The 19,179-nt window shown below is 42.3% G+C and overlaps 1 protein-coding gene across 1 annotated transcript in view; it reads left to right on the top strand.

Annotated features, from left to right (window-relative positions):
- lhfpl7 (LHFPL tetraspan subfamily member 7) overlaps positions 1-19,179 on the top strand; it is a gene marked incomplete at both ends in the record, with an annotated part of 96,259 nt that overhangs the window by 15,426 nt on the left and 61,654 nt on the right. Inside the window, one exon of the mRNA XM_083986085.1 lies at positions 8,209-8,347. Coding sequence (XP_083842211.1) covers positions 8,209-8,347 — 139 coding nt within the window. The remainder of the gene's footprint in view (positions 1-8,208; positions 8,348-19,179) is intronic.

A 19,179-nucleotide genomic window follows, 5' to 3' on the forward strand; every position in this document is an offset into this window, starting at 1 on the left:
GCCATTTTTCTTAGCACAACCTGCCTGAAATAGAAGCTTTCCTCTGCGTCCTGTAGCCCTCTGTAACTGTCTCTTCCATATGAGTCACTGTCTGCACTGCTCTTACCTGAGGGTTTCATAAAGATGATTCTCCTTTGGGATGAAAACCAGCATGCATCTATTTCCTCTTCCTGTGCGGCATCTGATGTGAAACTAGAGCTGTGGTTTATATATCTTTCTCCAGCAGTTCTTGGGGCTTCACTGAAGTTTTTTTTTTTCTTGGCAGGTTGGCTGGCACCTCAGGCAGTTTATAATCATACAACGTCTAGTCATAGATTGAAATAAATCTTCTTCTAATCGTCCTTTTTTGTAAATGGAGAACATGGTGGAACATAATGGCTTTGACTGTGCAGAAAGCTCCAGTTATTCCTCTCAGGGGTAATCTTTGGTCTCATTTTCTCTTTTGTTAGTATGGAAACATTTAGTCTGCAATATTTTACCTTTGAACATCAATGATGAGCAGCCCATCACATTAAAGTTTCTGCATGTCCTATATATTATACCATTAATGCTGTTGGCTGCGCATCTCATTATGTTAAAAGCTGAGAAGTTCAAATAAATAAGCTTTAATCAGTCCTATGGGGAAATTTCAGTGTAGCAAAAGCTGAATATATCCCGAAGACTGGACTGAAGACATAAAGATGGAAATTGTGCCGAATAATGGGAGAATGATGGCGAGTAAAATTTCTATTACTGCTGTGAGATAACATATATAGATATTTATGGTGACACAGTCTGCACATACATCCCTGACTGAGTCCCCAGCTGTCATCGGCCAGACTCACATTTTGATTGATTTATGACAATGTGTATAGGAGACATTGCATCGGCTGCCGTCAGACTGAACACAGTTGCTGGGCAGCAGGTTCATACTGTAGCAATGTGTTATATTGCATCTTTGGCTGATTGGTCAATAATTATTTGGGTTTATTCATCGCCCCGGAGTCCAGAAGTGAAGGCTCCCGAGGTCCAGGTGGTGCAGGTGGCGGTTAGCGGCCTGGCAGGGAGGCAGCTGCCTGCAGCTCGGGTCAAACTGGAAGCAGGCCAGCTCCACTGTGGCGCTGCTGCTGGCACAGCACAGATTAACCTGTTAGGATTAACACACAGGGGTAAAACTTTATTATTGACTCCTGTTTGTGGCAGTTTCAGATTAATATTACCTGTTCCCGGGTTTTCTCTGTCAATTACTTTGCAGTAATCTGATTAAAAACACCTTTATTTGGATATGTGGATCATGTGAGCACGAAATATTCTCATAAACCTTGATTTAATTCTGGCACAAGGCCATATGTGTACAGTGACAGGTGTGTGTTAGTGAGAGGATATTTTCAACAATACAAAGGAAGACAAGGCACAAACTGACATTACATTAAATAACACTGAATCAAATGACTTTATATCAAAATAGACACTTTGGATCTTACATTCACTCTGTGGCAGATTTTATTAAACAGTAAAATACAGACTCTGCCAGCGAGCTGTATCTTGCACTAAACGGCATTTGCATGTAGACATATTTCTCTTCCAGCTGACAGAACAAATGCTCACGCCTTGATGGGATAATTCTACGTATAGTGGCAATTTCACTGTGTAATCCAGCGAGGCCATGAAACAAGCTTTATTTATTTGACTTGGCAACTATTTCACTTAAACTTAATGAACTGTTGCACAAACATTCGGGTCAGAAATGTTTGGTTGAAAGAATAATTCTTAACAATGGCTGTGCTATTCCTCAACTATTTCATTATTGCTGTATTTCTTTGTGTCACTACCTGCAGTATCTGATTGCTGGTAGGACGATACCTCTGCCTTCTCAGATGTGTGATTTACTCTTAAACCAGAAACACACATCAGTGTTTAGTTGGTAAATACAGTCCACCAGACAGAAGCTGGAGTGGGAGCTGAAACGACAGGTTGTGGAGGCGTTCCTGCAGCTTCTGGTAACTCTGAACCAACTTCCTGCCTGTGATCCAAACCAAACCTCCCTGCACATTTCATGCAGCACATCCCTGTGAAGTGAAGTGAAGTGAAGAAAAAAGGTGTGTGTGTGTGTTTCCTCCTCTCCCATATATGACATTCCTCCCAGATCGTTCAACTATGAAAACGTATGAGATTCCCCGTGTTTTCATTTCACATGACACTGAAGACTTAACTCCACATTAAAGCATTGCTCGGCAGTGGGGGGGGGGGGGGGGGGGGGGCGTCCTGTGTGGGTCCCAGGGAGGAAACACTGCAGCTCTGATGACAATGAGGAGCCTTTTAGTGTGACTGCGACTTTTTGGGCTTAGATTATAGGAATGAAAGCTGATACATTAAATAAATAAATACTCTGTGTTACTACATAAACGGATGCATTTCACAATCCAGAAAAAATACTGAAACTATTCTATACTGTAGGCTCTATAAGATGTGTCCTTTATGTTGCATTTGGCAGACCAATAACGTTAACTTGAAGCCAAAGCAGCCTCAGTATGTCGGCCCATATGCCGCAGTAAACGTACAGTTTGGTTTTTTAGGCATCGGTTCAAAAATGTGCTGAAAAGCAAAAAGCAGCTCCTTAGAGCACAGGTTCTAAATTATTCAAGTATTACATTTTTTAATTATTAATTTTAATGTCATTACTTTGATAAAAATTCTTCACATCTCCCATCACATAATGACATTAAAGCCGGCACTTGAACTCAGCGCAGAGTCTCAGAAAGTCACAAGAGTTTTCTTCTTATCTCGCTCAAAGTTTTCAAAGTTGCTAGAAGATACTGGAGCTAAGAAGAATCTAGTAAACATGAATTTCAGTTCAGAGGTCTGCTGGGATTCATGTATGCGGTGTGTGAAGAAACTTGACAAATATGAAGAAAATCCCAGTGTTTAAATCGATGGTTGGATTCCCACATACCGAATGCACATGTAATGAATACATCAGAAAAGATGTGTTGCTGTTTGTCATTCTTCGCAACTTTGCCAAGGACAAAGTGTGCGTGAGGTGCTTCGTTCTTGCAAAGATACACAACAAAATGAAAGATTGTCAAAGCACGGTAAATTTGTCTTGTAATGACGCTAAAATGTCTTTTTCTGTTCGGAAACACACACACACACTCTCAGAGGATGGATTCTCTTCTGTTTCTGAAGAACAAATTACAGTTTAAAGGCGGAAAATGACACAAGATTGTGTCTTACAGCTATATCAGAAAGAACACACTGAGAAAACACATGTACTAGCGAGGCACAAAGACATTTTAAAATGTTTTTCTTGAATGATAGAGGGCATAATTGCTTTTCTCTGAGTTGAAAACCTATAGGACACTTACAAAGGATTGTGTGGTTATGTAGTATGTAGCTACACTAGGTGGTAAAGTTTCTTCCTCCCAGATCTGCATTCATTATAGTCTAAGCAATTTGAAAAATAGTTCTCATTCATGCTAGTGGCGTCGCTGAAGGCATGTTAATTTTGGCCCGGTGGTCGTCCTCCACCAAACTGATCCAAACTGTAATACATAACAACTATTGGTTGGATTGCTACGAAATTAAGTGCTGATATTCATGATGTGCAGAGGATGGAGCCTAAGGACTTTGGTGATTCTCTAGGGGTTTTATAATCGGGTTAAAATTTAAATTCATCTAATATTAAAATTGCAAATGTTGGCATGTTAACACTCAACAAATTGGCCATCAAGCTTCATGTTCAACCAGCAGGACGAGCTGAGTTGGAGAGGGTGTGTCGGTGCAGGGAGTCCAGTTTCCATGAATTTGAAGGTTTACACGTGTTGTGTATGTATGTGTATGTATGCTGAACTTAAGTGACCCAGCGGTGTGTACCTGTACCTGTATCCGTATCAACTGTGTGCATGTGTGTGTGTGTGTCGGTGTGGGAACAACGAGCACTCCCATGTTCTCCCAAGTGCTCCTGAATGTCACATCCTATCTGCAGCCTGTCCCTGAGGCACAAATGGACACTCCATCCACTTGTCAGGTGATTAATCTCCGCTCCCCTCTCTCCCTTATCTCCTCTCCATCTCGTATTCACTCTGTACACACAGCTTCGTCAGCCATTCAGAGGACCATCAGACGTACATACACATACTTGTCCTTCCGACACCTCTCCCGGTCTCTCCTCCCAGTGAAGATCGATGTAGGAAGACGTTACTCAGCAGATTCGTCTGTGTTAGTGCCGTGTTTGTTGGGATCAACGGGATTCCTCTGGAAGATGTTGAAGGCGGACACGAAGAGTGCAGAAGGAATGTAAGGCAGCTTAGTGGACTGATGAAATCTCAGCTGATTCCTTGTGTGTGCGGGGTGGATGGAGCAGAAACACCTCTGGTGGCTCAGAGATATTCTGGGAAGCTGTGCTACGGTGCTAATGGGCTTCTAGAGGCAGAACATGTCAAGGCTGACGCTTTAGTGTGACCACCGGCCTCTCGCTCTGCTGAATGCTGATCAGTGATGGGAGGGCAGATCTGAGCGCGCAGAGAGGATGAGACAGCAGTTGCGTGCAAATGGCATACCTTTTTACATTAACAGTGAACACCAAAGCACACACACACGCACACACATACACACACAGAGAGCGACATCGAGCAATAAGGCAAACGCGTCATGTCTGCTTATCCGCGGATCTGCAGTGCTCTTGCCTCACCTCTTGTCCTCCATAAAAGCGAGCCATTGGATTGTAAAGTGGTGGGGTTATTTCTGTCAAGGGCCGGTGCTGCACATTAACTGTCTCCTCTTCCTGGCACTTGTGAAGAGCAGAAACCCTCCATTTTCCACAGCCCGCCCGGCACTGAAACATTTACCCCCACTGTCTGGGCTTGGAAAGGGGAAGTGCGTTTAATGAGACATGCCTTGCCATCTCCATCTTGTAACTCCCAAATTGAGGAGACAATGAAATTTCATTGGCCCGTACAGTGTAATCCCCGACTTCCTTAATGTAATTGGAAATCAAAGAGTCCACTTCAGGCTGGCTCATTATTACTCAAAGCAGCTGGATGCAGTTTTTTTTTTTTTTTTTCCCATATTGGTACGGATATTGGTCTCCATCAGGCTCAGGTTGTGGACCATTTATTATGAGACACCAATAAAGTTTTCTTTTTATGGCCAAGCTGGGCAGCCGAACATGTGTAGAGGTGCCTGTAGCCTTTAGTTTTATCAGCATTGTAACACTTGTATGGTCATATTAATGGCGGCTCCAGGCCACTTACTACTATTGTGGGATTAAATCGTTGTTGCGGGTCAAGCCTGCCAGTTCCCTGTATTAATTATGGCTGTGTTGTAAAAAGTTGTGTCGTTGTGCCTCAGAGCCTTAAGTCATAGCATCCTGAGAGGATTAAAATCCAAATCAAGTATTCAAACTGAGACACTACAGTGAAGGGCCTGGCTCATTCTGTCCCCTATTTGCTCAACCAGCTATTCACACTTAAGTGCAATCTATTTCGGAGGAAGAACAAGGAAAAACGACTAGTCTTGGTTTTCTAAATTAACTTGCACTCAGAGCATTACAAGCACAGTTAAGGAAAAGGCCTTGGAAATCTTTTCGGTATGTATGCGAGTAAAAACTTGTCATGATTACGAGTTTCTCTCATGTAGACGCACTTGCACACAGACACGCTGCTGGGAGCTGATTAATTGAGACCCCATGAATTGAAATGCTGGTTGTTTTCTATAAAAATAGCTGTGTAGGACTCTGATAGCCTTTATTAGTCTCTCGGGCTGTGTCTAAATGGCACACAGAAAATGTCATGTGTATAAATCTATTACTGCTTGCAGATAATTAAGTGGCTGAAAAAATATAGGCAGAATACACAAGCAGCACATGGATTTACAGCTTAGATGGACATATTTAGATTTAAATCAATTATAGCACTGGTAATTTTTATGCTAATCATCAACACACTACAGTATTACAACATTTATTTTACTGTTTAGTGAAAGTGTACCGTATATAGCCCCCCACACCTTTCCACTTCCACTCCCCTATAGGAGATATGATGTACCTTTAATGTGTCACACAGAAATGAGAACAGCAGGGTGGGAGGCAGGCTGCACACTGGGAGCCCACGAGGCACGCCAAGATCAAGCTGCGGAGAGAAAGGAGACATTCCTGTGCATACATGAATATCATTCCAGCAGGAGAGACACAAGAACAAAGACCACAGAAGTTAATGGCTTTTCTCTATCTTCAAGTGTGTCGGTTGGTCTTCTCCACGTTCAAAACACGGGGCGAAGCACGTATCGTTATCTGTACTGTATGGTTAGTATCTGAAAAATACATTCAGGAATAAGCCCTCGCTGCTGAAGCAACACAGTCAAAGATGTTCTGTGTGGATGTCAAGGATTGTTTCAACATTTTTTCTTGCTGCAAATATCAAACTGTAAATTTTTTGTCCAGTTGACACCATTCATACCCACGTGTCCGTCGCTGATGCCTAATAATAGGTGTCGTATACAGAGAGTAGGCAGAAAGAACAACGGTGTAATTACACTATTGAGAAAATATAACAACAAACTTTAATCCCATAGAGATATTTCATACTGGGCCACAGTGATAAACCCACACTCTCGTCTCAGCTAAAAACCCTATTGCACTATAAAACGAGGTTGACACTGTGCAGAATTATGAATGAATATTAATTCTAAAGACTACATTTATTTTGTGCAATCAGAAAGATTGTTTCCAGAGAGCTCCCACCGTTGAGGTTTTCAGCGTGCTCTCTCCTGACTCCCACTGATGCCTTCCTCAAAGGAACTAAATGTGACCAGACTCTGCACTGCTGAGGGCTGAGAAATGATCTCTGTGCTGAATACTGATCACGTTTGAAGTGTAAATGAAATCAAATGACACCTCAAGGAGTTGTTCCTACCCTGCACGTCTTCTTTCCTTGCTTAATCATTATGTTTAAGGTGCCCTTGTGCAAGGCATCTCGCTCCAGGCAGCAGCTCTCAACAAAGCCGAGATCTGAGTGTGTGTGTGTGTCAACTGTTATGTAGACACGGGGCGAAGTGTAGAACACACACGTTCAACAAATCTGGACAAATAAAGGTCAAAAGAATAATCATTGTCATTTCCACCAACATCACGACACTTCAATATTTCCTGTCTCCAACTCTTTGCCAAACACCCCGAACAGGCTAATTAAATCTCCCTGTCAGGAACAGAAATCGCTGGGCGTTCATCCTCCCTCCATTCACGTCCGTCACGTCAGGGACATGCATAATGACACGTGTTTTAGAGCTGTAATTCCCTTGCGCATGTTAGACATTTCTCTCTGATCGCCCCCGCCTGCATGCTAATCACTAATGTGGTGCCGTTTTCTGACTGTGGTGCTGCTCTCATCCCGGACAGACACGTTTTAAAATGCGTCGAGGAGGATGTGTGGCGGCTTTATTGAAGCTGGAGAGTCGGTTTGAGAGGCTGTGCAGATCAAACAGCACCACAAAGTCACACAGGTTGTGGGAAACACACTCACACACCCACACTTTCTCTCTCTCTCTCTCTCTCTCTCTCTCTCTCTCTCTCTCTCTCTCGGGCCGAACATACTTTCAAACTCAGCTGCCACTTGTCCAGGAATGCACACTTTCCCAGGAGTCTTTGCAAGAGCAGAGCAACAGTGCGGCTTAGCAGTGATGAGAGTGAAAATCCAGTCAAAGCTCTGACAGGACATTGTACAAAGAACCAAGCTTCCTCGCAGCTTGTGAACTGAATGCGATGCCTGCTTGTACACATTCACTTGTATGGATGAAGTTAAAGAGAGGAGAAAAAAAAAAGTGTGAATGAATCTCGTAATTTTGCGTAAAATCCTTCCTCTGCCTGTGTTTCGCTCCTCTTGCTCTCAGCATGTGAGGGTGTGTGATTAAGCGAAGATGTAATGAAAAGGGACAGTGCCCTGTTGTTTGGCCATGGAGCGCTGTTTTCCAGCTGAGATAGCCATTAACCTGTTAGCAGGACTGGCGGAGATTATACAACCTGAACTGACCCAAACACACACTTCTGCTTTTGAGAAAAGAAGGCAGATATGTACATTTGTCTGTGGCTACATAACGGCACAAAGCAGCTCTCCATCTCTGCCATTTTTGTAGATGTGAAGCTGTTGTCAATTCCTTGACATGGAGCTGAAATTAAATTGTTCTGTGTGTGTGTGTGTGTGTGTGTGTGTGTGTGTGTGTCTGTTTCTCCCTCAGACCAGTGCAGTGCTGTGTTCTGGCGGCTGTGCTCTGCTGGCTGTCAGCTCCCTGTTGGCCATCATCACCATCTTCCTGCCCAGCGGAGGATGTGAGAGGAGGATCTGCACCCTGGCTGGATACATGCAGATGGCTGCAGGTCGGTACAGATGTGAAGTGAATACACACACACACAAGGACACAGCAAATAATAAAAAAACATGTTTTTTTTGTCCCGTATGAGGTTAAAACTCATCATGTCGGTATCAAAACATCCTTTGCTATCTTCCACCATCACGGCCACTGTGCAGCAAACACTGATAGCGATGCCTATTACCAGAGCTGTAAAAGAGGAGCCGACTTTGTTACCCATCAGTCAAAAAAAAAAAAAAAAAAGAAACAAAAGAAACAGCTCAAATACTGTTGCTGCTAGGCAACCGGAGCCTGCATGGCACTTGTAGGGGTGAAATGGTGAAGGGAAGGCGAGGATAGATTTAGAGCCTGCTGTAAAAAGACAATTACGCCTCCTTAACACAGGTCATTGGTTCAGGGCTACATGTGGCTTATCAGGCCGTCGCTTTCACTCCAACAGAGAAGAAGTCTCGTAAACAAAGTGCGGTCTTGTCAGTGGTTAGGCTTTAAAAACCCCATAATACAGCACAGCTCATGTCACTGTTCACTACTGGCCTTGACACTCTCGCTTTTGTGCATTGGACCATTTTAATGGCAGTTGGTACAAATGTGAAGCATTTCACAGTTGTTATGTGAGAGCACGTTGTTGATGTGTGCAGCAACATACTGTACACCTTGCACTTCCGCATTTACCACTGGCGCACTGGGCTTTTACTGAATATTAGGACTGTTTAATGAGGCATAATGTCACACACAGATTATGTCTTTTCTTAAATTATAAATGAGCAACAAGCCTCTTTAGCAAATCAGTCAAAATATGGAATAAATTCCTGCAAAATTAGCAATATTGCCATCAGCCTCATGTGTAGCTGAAGTGTGTTAAATGCTAATTAGCACATATTAGCATGCTCACACACCAAACTAAATTGGTGAGCTTGGCAATCATTATAATTATCATTATACCTGCTAAACATCAGTGTGTTAGAACAGTCAGGATATTAGCATGCTGGTATTAGCACTGAGCTTAAACCAGCACAGTCTCATACAGACGTAGACAAAACTGTTGGTACCCTTCTGTTAAAGAAAACAGAAGAGACAAAACTGGAGCTTTTTGATCCAAAACTGGAGCTTTTTGATCCAAAACTGAAGCTTTTTGGCGAGTCACATCAGCTCACCGAGATGCAAAAATGAAGCATACCCAGAAAAGATCACTGTACCTACTGTGAAACATGGATCAGGTTCTGTTCTGTTCTGCTTGCTGCACCTGGTGCAGGGCGTCTTGAATATGTGCAGGGTACAATGCAATCTCAAGACTACCAAGGCATTCTGGAGTGAAATGTGCTGCCCATCCCAGTGTCAGAAAGCCTGGTCTAAGTCCCAGGTCAGGGGTCCTCCAGCAGGGTAATGACCCAAAACACATAGTAGCGAAAAACACCCAAGACTGGCTGAGAACAAAACACTGGACTTTTCTGAAGTGGCCTTCTGAGCTCTGATCTAAATCCTATTGAACATCAGTGGAAGGAGCTGAAACTGAAACCTGTCGACAGGTGCAGAAGTCTCTTTGAGAGTCACAGAAATCTCCTGACAGGGACTGCAGTGACTGCCTCAAAACGTTGTGCAACAAAATATTGCGTTAAGATTAAGTTAAGGATACCATCATTTTTGTCCAGGCCAGTTTCATTAGTTTGTATTTTAAATTGATTCTGTTAAAACCACAAAACCAATGTCCGATTTTCATTAATTTTCACAATTTTTTATCGATTCATTATTACCTATCTTTAATGGAAAGGTACCAACAATTTTGTCCACATCTGTCAAACTGCTATTTTGGCTTTAGCTCTTGAGGCGTTTTCTAAAACTCCTCTAGCACTCACCTTCAAGCGAATCATTTTGATGTAGCAAGTCTCAAACCTCTTCATCTGGATTCTCCATTCCTCACATCAACTGATCCGCAAACCCTTAATTGTTATTTTTTTCCACCCTCTCTCCTTCATTTAGTATCAGCAGCAATTATGTGGCCGTATCCTTGAGAATATTGAGTAGCTAATTTAAATCCCTGCATGTGGCATTTAACCAAGCGTAATTAGAGGCTGAATGCATTGAGCAGGTTAAATCTTTATTGGCAAAGCAGAAACTTTCACAGGGCATGGTTAATGTTGTGTTTGAAGTGGTACTTATTGCTTACAGGCAGATGCTCATACTTCTGTGTCTGACTCCACAATCAGATCAATGTTGCTTTGGGAAGATGAGAAGGAGTTTGTGGCAAAGCAGAACCTCTTTTGTGAGTTTGTGAGTGTGTGTGGACGCGTCGTCCATGTGTGTAATCCCGCTCATTGTGTCTTTCATTGCGACAGACTTTGCTAAATAACAATGTGAAGTGAGGAACCGGGCCTTTGTTCCGTTTCCAGGTCGACTCTCGTCTAGATAGACAGAGGTTTCACAGAGAGCCCACAAAGCCCTGAGGAGGGTAGATCAGAAGAGTGTTTGTTTTCCCAGCATTGTAAGTGCATCTGTCTCTGTGTGTGTGTATGTGTGTGTGTGCGTGTTGAGAGGGTGATATCAAAGTGAGCTGATAAACTGAAACAAGCATCTTAAGAACAATGGTTTTCTTTGTGGTGTGCATACTATCAGTGTTGTTTTTGAAGATTTGTGTTTTCTAGCAGATTGGGAGAAATGAACTGCTGACGAGACGCTACTTGTCAACTTTCCCTCTGCAGATAGAAGTGATGCCTGTTTTGATCCACATGTTTTCTACAGTATCTGACAGGCAAAAGAGACGTCTCTCCCCCTCGCTCTCTCTCTCTCTTCCTCTCTCTGTATGTATGCATGTGTGTGATGTTGTGTTATAAAGGTTGAAAGTCATTTGGAAGACAAAAATGATAAAACAGAGGTTATAGTTTTGCTGATCATCACGACAAGGTTTTGGATTAAGTTATAGATCAGAATAAAGTCAGACTAAGGGAAAAGCTCAGGGTTTAAATGTTCTGAGAGTTTCTTCTGACGACTGAAGCAACACACAACCACTGAAATGTCAGATATGAAAAGAAGGGCAAGTTTATTTGACAGGGCTTGGGTGCTTGTCACTGTGCTCATAGTGTGAAGAGTTTATTTACGTTTGTGGGCCGGAAAAGCAATTTATGAAAAGATCCAATTTTTTATTTTAGGTCTGTTGTGGGTTCGTGGTTTATGGTAAAGGTAGTCGGCCGAAGCTTTGTGTGTTAAAAAAAAAGGAAGAATTCACTGAGTTTGTCGTTATAACACTGGATAATGATGAACAAGAATATGTTACATTACATCCTGTAGGATTCAGCTAGTTAGTAGTGTAACGTCAGTCTCCAGACATGTTCAGATCTGTAAAGATACGGTCCTTTGAGTAATTATTTACGCCTGAAAAAACTTGAATTAAATAGTTTGAAACGCTTAAAGTTACATTGCGAACACAAAGAATCTATGAATATGTAATGTTGTTTGTTTGTTTGAATAGTTCATAAGTTGTGAAGGCACAAAATTGTGTTGTTATGAGAGTTGAGGCAGTTTAAAGTAAAATCACCAGATGGAGCTTTAAAGATCAGTGGTCAGTTAAGGTTCTCACAAGTGCAGTAATGCAAGTGTGTACATGCACAGTACACTGTTGCCCATAAAGTTGGGATAAAATATTTTTTTTAACCTCTTCTCATGAACTGATTGTGACAATGTGATTTATTTGTTTCACCTGGGTAACTGGGGCTCAGTATGTGTTACTTGCACCTGGTTAAAGGTGATTAGTGATGTGTATAAATAGGAATAAAGAGACAAATGTGTCTGAAAACAAAATTATTCCAACTGTATGTGCAACAGTGTATATGTCGCAAATTTAGCTACCTCATCCACCCTCTGTGTGATGCATGCTGGGGTTTTATGTCATACTTCCACCACCACCGTGTAAAGTTAATTAAGAGCTGTCACTTCCTTCTCCAAACATCTGCGGAGCCCTTACTGCCAGTGTTTGGACATAATTCAGACAAAGGATCTACACTCGTGACAGCAGCGACCGGAGGCTGAATTTTAATCAATCCTGTAAACTGTGTCATGGGCAGCTCCCTCTCTCTCTCTCTCTCCTCCAGGACACACACTTGCTGCTTTCATTTACGACGACATCTGCTGTATCACTGTTACACGTCTCGATCGCAGGAGAAGCTATGCATACTCTCAGTAGCTAGAAGAAGTGCGCAGCCTTATGACCTTACGTATTAACACTCCTGTCATGCCTTGCTCTATAAACACAGGCACTCACACACAGCCAAGCTTTGGGTCAAACCAGGAAAAAGCCTTTTTTTTCTTTCTTTCCCCGAGATAAACCTGCTCCGCTCTTTCCTTTCTCAGCCCAGTAGTCCCATGGGTGAAGTCCAGAATTAGATGTGAACTTGCAGAGCCTCCTCCGGCTCAGCCTGGCACTCCATCCCGCCGGTTTGCTGCTGCTGCGCCGCCGCCATCAATGTTTTACGCTGAGAGAGAGAGGGAGGCTGAACATTTCTGTGTGCTAAGGCGGCGAGCTTTTTCCTCCGTCATGCATATTTCATTGGCCTGCGCTTCTTAGTGGTCAGGATCTATTGGATTGGACGGCTCTTTGGTCAGGCGTTGTGTGTGGTGTATGTGTGTAAAGATGAAGACGTACACACAGGCTGCACATATTTAGTTTTCTGTGTAGTTTATGTCTAACCTGCCCCGTTTAGAGTAGCAGTGACTTTACCTTTATTTGTGTCGATGATTTCAGTTCGTTTCACTCAGACTCAGCCGCTGTCAGAGGCAGCTGAAGACCACCTTGGGGTTTCATTGTGCAACGACGCTCAGGCAGATTCTCACAGTGCAGTTATCTGTTCAGGGCTGAAAACATGTCACACTCCGCTGAGCGTACAAGCACCCACTGCACATACAAGCTTAATCTCAGCTGTTTTCCTGCAGGGTTATAGCCATATTAACATACACAGATCATTTACATTGCGTGTGCTTACATAAAATTACCCTGAAGTTTTTATTTGCTGCATTGATTGCCTGTTGTTTTCTCTTTTCTTTATTGATTTCACTGCAAGTGAGTGGTATTCCAGTTCAAAAAAATGTTTAAAAGTGGTTCTGCGGGAGATTCATGGGTTGAAGACTTGAAAGGGATACGCCTGAAGGTCTGTTTTTCTGCTCTTGAAAGAAATATGAACCTGAGAGTTTTTTTTTTCTTTACCTGTACAGTCAGAGATTTTTGTGTTGCTCCGTCTGAAGCAGCAGCAGCCTGTGGTTTTTCATTGTTACATGGAGAGATAAAAGCAGAGGAATGGCACTCGGCAATAAAAGGAGAACCACGCGTGAAATCTTTCTTTTTCTTCGAGCGCTGAATTTGGCTGAACTGTTAACAAATAATAACTATGTTACCCCTCATGGTTCGGTGGTGAATTTGTCTAAGAACAACTGAAGAAACATCTCGTGCTGCAGAATCAACATTTTCTTGTGTCCTATTGAAATGCCTACAGTACACATCAAGACATCACACATTCAGCAAAGAGAGCAACAGTTTCTGAAGCTGAAAGAAAAACCTTCTTTAACTGATGTTTGATAGCTAAGGCCTGAAGTAATAGCTAACTGTTTAAATGTAGATGTTCCTTCATGAATATCCTCTTCAGTAATTTCACCATAAATGGAGCAGTGGTTTGAATAAAACCTTATGAATGGATACAGAAAGTTGCCAGTGGTTATATTTGAAATGATTCACTGTAGCTCCCAATTTTTTTGGGGGCTTTTTCAACCTTCAAACCATTCTCTTTTTTCTTCTTCTCTAGACTGTGCACAGATATATCTTTTCAGACTGGACTTTCTAAATGTTTGCTATGCTGCCTGTCAGTGTCTATAGATGAAACTTGAGAGGGACATTTATGCAGCCCTCAGGTTGAAGATATTAGCATGTTATCATTTGTTAATTTGAAAAGATATGGTGAATATCATGAATGTATTAGAATTGCACAAGCATTTCAGCATTGTCATTATCAGCACATTAACATTTTGAATTTAACATTTAGCCCAGAGCACTGCTTTGCAGCCTTGGAGAGCTTCATTGCTGTTGACTCTTGGTCATGTTAAGTTAGAGATAAAACATTTCATTATTTCAAAGAGAATTGTCCAAAAAAACAATAATATCTAACTGTTTCCTCTGTTTTCTGTGACCCTCCTGACCCACATATTAGAGAAATATTTGGTTTTGAGTGTTGAGAGGCAGGGCATGCAGGCTGCTAGAGGGCACAAACTAACCTCTTGTAACAACTAGTCTTGTTCCTCTGGTATCTGCAGATATTTAGTTTCAGCCTCAGGACTGTATTTAAATCAGAGCCGTGACACTTTGGCCGCTCGTGGCGCTGAATGAACCAATTTTACAGCCGTAGCAGGATGAATGAAAGGATCCAGCATAGGAACGTAAACTTCTGGCTTAAGAAGGAATCTGATTTGGCGCTGAACTCCATCCAACCCCGTGCACCCAGTGAATATTTCCCTTTGTAGATTCCCTCCTGTGCAACCTTCTGAAACTGTGCCCTCTTATCGGCATCCTCATCACAGAGTCCTTCAGCGTATTTTTCATTTTTTATTTTTTAAATCCTGGCTGCCGTGAATGTGTGTTCCCTTCGCCCACATATACACTCTCGCATCCAGTCTCATAGTGCTGATGCCGAGGAAGCCCGGCCTGCTGTGTCAGCGTTCCCTTGGGCAAAGCTGCTATGCACATGTCCTCCGAAGCATGGTGATGAAAATAGGAAGCTGCTTTGATCAAAGCACCTGCTGTGTTTCTTCAGCGCTGCTGTCGCCGCCTCAGCCTATCTGGTACCTGTGCCAGCTGTCAGTCATCTCTCCGATACAGACGGATACATTTTCCTTATCAGGCTCCAACAATTAAATTACACTTGGAGAGTCTTTCTTTCATCAGAAGGGATGATTGGACCATTATTCATCTCGCCATTAGTATTCTGAGTGTTCTTCCATAAAATAAAGTCTGAGACTGAGTGGGAGAACTTTTCTTAGAGAGCAAACATCACCCCAACATTGTTTGATTATCTCTGCCATCTTTGAACTCCTTCCAGCTGCCCTCAGGCGCACAATGTAGCCGTTCCTGTCCAGTTTTCCCACTTTTCTGTGAATCAATGCTCCTCTCTCTGACCCGTCACTCCTCCATCTTGCATCAAATTTCTTTCTTTCATCCTTTTCTCTTAACTCCCCATCGCCTCGCAGAGCATTCCCCATAAGCACATCTTTATCGCAATCAGAGCTGCAAACCTCTTTTTGCTTGTTTTTTTTTTTTTTTTTTTTTGTCGATCACTGATATTTCATTCTGTTTCATCATGAGTCGGCCGGCTCCAGGCTCTCGTGCACCTCCAAAGTGCGTTTTTTGCAGAAAAACCACCAAATCACACTGATCTCCCTAAGAAATCAGAGACAGAAAAGTCGATTCTACACACCAGCGCCTGCTGTGTTTTGTGTGTGTGTGTGTGCGTGTACAGTGTATGTGTGTGTGTGTTAACAGAGCATGACCCAGTTTAGATGCAGTGTGATGCCGACATTGTAACCTCTTCACCTGCGACTCACAGCGTGCTGACAATAGTTATTCATCATAGATACACATCGTGTCAATCAGAGGTGTGACGTTGTGTTTGATATGTGTGTATATATGTGTCATTTTCATTTTCTTTGTACAATCAGAGCTGCATTTTGTTCTTGCTCTTGACAGTAATGTGATTGGTGATTGTGATTCACATCTCACCATCTCACACGCTCACTCATGCACGGTAATCTCAACATTTTCTTTGGGTTTGTGCTCCCTTGTACAAATCTCATTAATTAAATAGGGCGGGAGCAGATTTACACAGAAATGATTAATATTTACTGGAGAAACACCCCCCAGTTACTTCATCTGCAGACTTGACAAAGCGTTTACAAACATACAACTAGTTTGATTCATTCATTAACATGTTTTGCTGCCGTATTACAGCATCTTTCATCTGTGCAAATGCGCACAAATGGGTAAACCGGGCCTAATGTCTACTTATGAATCAAAGCTTGTGTGTGTGTTTGTGTGTTTGTTTATGCTAAGCTTGGTCATTGGTCAAATCTGATGTCTCACTGTAATTATGAGCCCGGCAGCACTTGGCTCTGTGCACTCACTGATACATTACCCACAAAAACCACAGTAATTGGTCCACCAGTCAGTTAGAGCTGGGCTGTAATTAAGACCCAACTTTCATGCTGTCCAATTCATCCATTTTCTTTTAATCCACTGGAGAGCTCTCATATAGACGCCTGAGATCAACAGTTTTTTTTTTTTTTTTTAATAAAATCCCTCTTTAATGTTGCCTTTTGAAAGTCCATCTGTGCTTTGATATTTTCCTCCTCATCAAATGTGAAGAGGCAAGAATAGCAGAGATCTTTCCTCTGATATTCCCGTTCTTTACAATATTAATTAACCTTCCTTATCTTCTCTATATGCTGGAAAGCTTTTGATTATCTCGACTTCTACTTACTCATTTGTACCCTCACACGCACAACCACTCACACACACACACACACACACAATATGCAGAAACTGCCCTAGAGTGTGGTTTCGCCTTTGCAGGCAACAAATGACATGTTGACGGACGGACGGAGGATGGAGGAAAGATGAGGGGAAGCAGGTTGAGAGGAGAGGAGTGGGAATTGAGGCACTTTATTTTTCTTAGTTTTTCGTATTTGTTCTGCTGGACCGACTCTGTCCTCTCACTTCTGTCTGACAGGGAGGAACCAGTTCAGGGTCCAAAACATGTTCGACTGCTTCTTATTCCTCTCCTGTCTCGTCCTGCTCCTCCATCATCCTGGCATGAAAACCCTGGCACACACACACACAGACAGACACACACACACACACACACACACTCACACACTCACACACTCAAAGAAGCAGTGGCTATGCATATTACATGAGTCCTGTGAAGGCTTCTCTGCTTTTTTCATATTGCAACTTACAGCAGGGATGATGAGGTGGAAGCCAGATCCAGCACTTAAGGGCTGTTTCCTTCCTTTACTGGAGATATGAGAACCTGCTGTTTATTGGCAAACCTGTGACCGGTGTGTGAGATGTTGTGTGCTGCACTTAAAAGCTGACGGTGTAATTTGTAAATACCTATTTGTGTCATAATTCTGAAAGCCAGACCGGGAAATTAATGAAACCCGCTGCATATTAATGTGCTGGCATTCCTCTGCTTTCTTCTTGTCTCCACACACTTGACTCTGTGTGTCTTCATCTCAGCTTCAGAGAGGCTGCTCTGTCTGCATGTTGGAGAGGATTTCTTCAACAACAAGTGCTTCCTTATTTGTATTTTAAATTAATCTGACAAAACAATATCTGAGGTTTTACTTTGATTCATGAAATAAGAGATATTCCAAACAGAGATCAAACGAGAATGATGATCTTGTTAATGGACTCCTCACACGGTCAGCTAATTGTCTGGTGCCTGTCTGTCACAATAGCTTCTGCGCATTTGTCTTTTTAATATTCAGCACCATTTTGTTCAAAATAAAGAAGTAAACGAAGAACTTCAGACTCATCCCCGCTCTCTCTTAACTGTCATTTGTTTGAACAAATCAAAATAAATGTTTGGTCTTCTGTTCTCTGGTTCTCCTTGAAGATCAGCGCTGTGAATAAACTGAAACAAAAAGGAAAATGCCAGAAAATGTCAGTTAGAAAATGGGAAAATGCTGTAAAATTGAAGGTTTTCTTTGTTATTTGACACGAGGCAGCTTATTCTGGTAATTTTTATTATATTTATTCTGACAGTTTAAAATACAGGGAAGATTTAATTGTTTTCTTTCTTTCTTAATTTTGTTGTTCATGTATTTTTTTCCATTATGGCTTGCTACTGTTTAGAGGTACAAAATTAAAGACTAGTGTTCACCAAAGTTGAATCTGACATGAACAATTCACAATATTTTAGCGCTGTCAGTGAATATACTCACTGCTTGTGTGGAAACTTTGCTGTTCTAAGTCGAGAGAGTCCTATACTGAATGAAATGTTAACTGAATGCCAACGCTCAGGCTGTTCAACTTGTTTTTACTGAAGATCATTAGATGTCAATGGTTATTACAGTCACACCAGCAGAGTGATGCAGTTATGGTTACAGTGATACAAATTAAATGTTTGTGAGTGGCCGTGTGTGTGTGTGTGTTTGTGTGTGTGTGTGTGTGTTTGTCTTCCAGGAATTCCCACTGGTTGACAATGATGACAACAGCCAGGATGACTCATTGTTGTGTCTCTGTCTATTGGATTGCAGCTGTTTCAGTCCCCCACGCTGGGCCCTCAGCTGTAGACACACACGCTCACACACACTTGTATTGGTTGAGTGTTTGTGGGTCCGTATGAGTGTGTGTTGTGCGTGTACTGTATGTGTGTGTTTATGCACACTTTTCCTTTCAGTTTCATTTCTCTTTTGTCGTTTTATCCTCTCCCCTCTCTCTCGCAGTGATTGATCCTCTGCTCAGAGGCTTCTCCTGAGTGTGTGGTGATGAGTGAAAGCTTGTCCCTCGCTGTCGTGTTTCTGTCTGTGCCATCTGTGTTTGTTGGGGATCCGTTTTTGTAGGTGATATGAAGGGTTGAGACCGCCACTAACTGTCACACACATACACACACACACACACACACACACACACACACACACACACACACACACACACACACACACACACACACACACACAATGATTGATTAGGCCATGCTGCTCAATTGCTTTTGCTTTGCTTGTGTTTATGACTTTCTCATTTGCATGACGTAAATGAATGTGTTTGCTCTGCTAAGTGAATTAAAAATGCTGCATCTGAGGGTTGTG

Source organism: Trachurus trachurus (genome assembly GCF_905171665.1).
Source record: "Trachurus trachurus genome assembly, chromosome: 14".
In the NCBI taxonomy this organism is placed as follows: domain Eukaryota; kingdom Metazoa; phylum Chordata; class Actinopteri; order Carangiformes; family Carangidae; genus Trachurus; species Trachurus trachurus.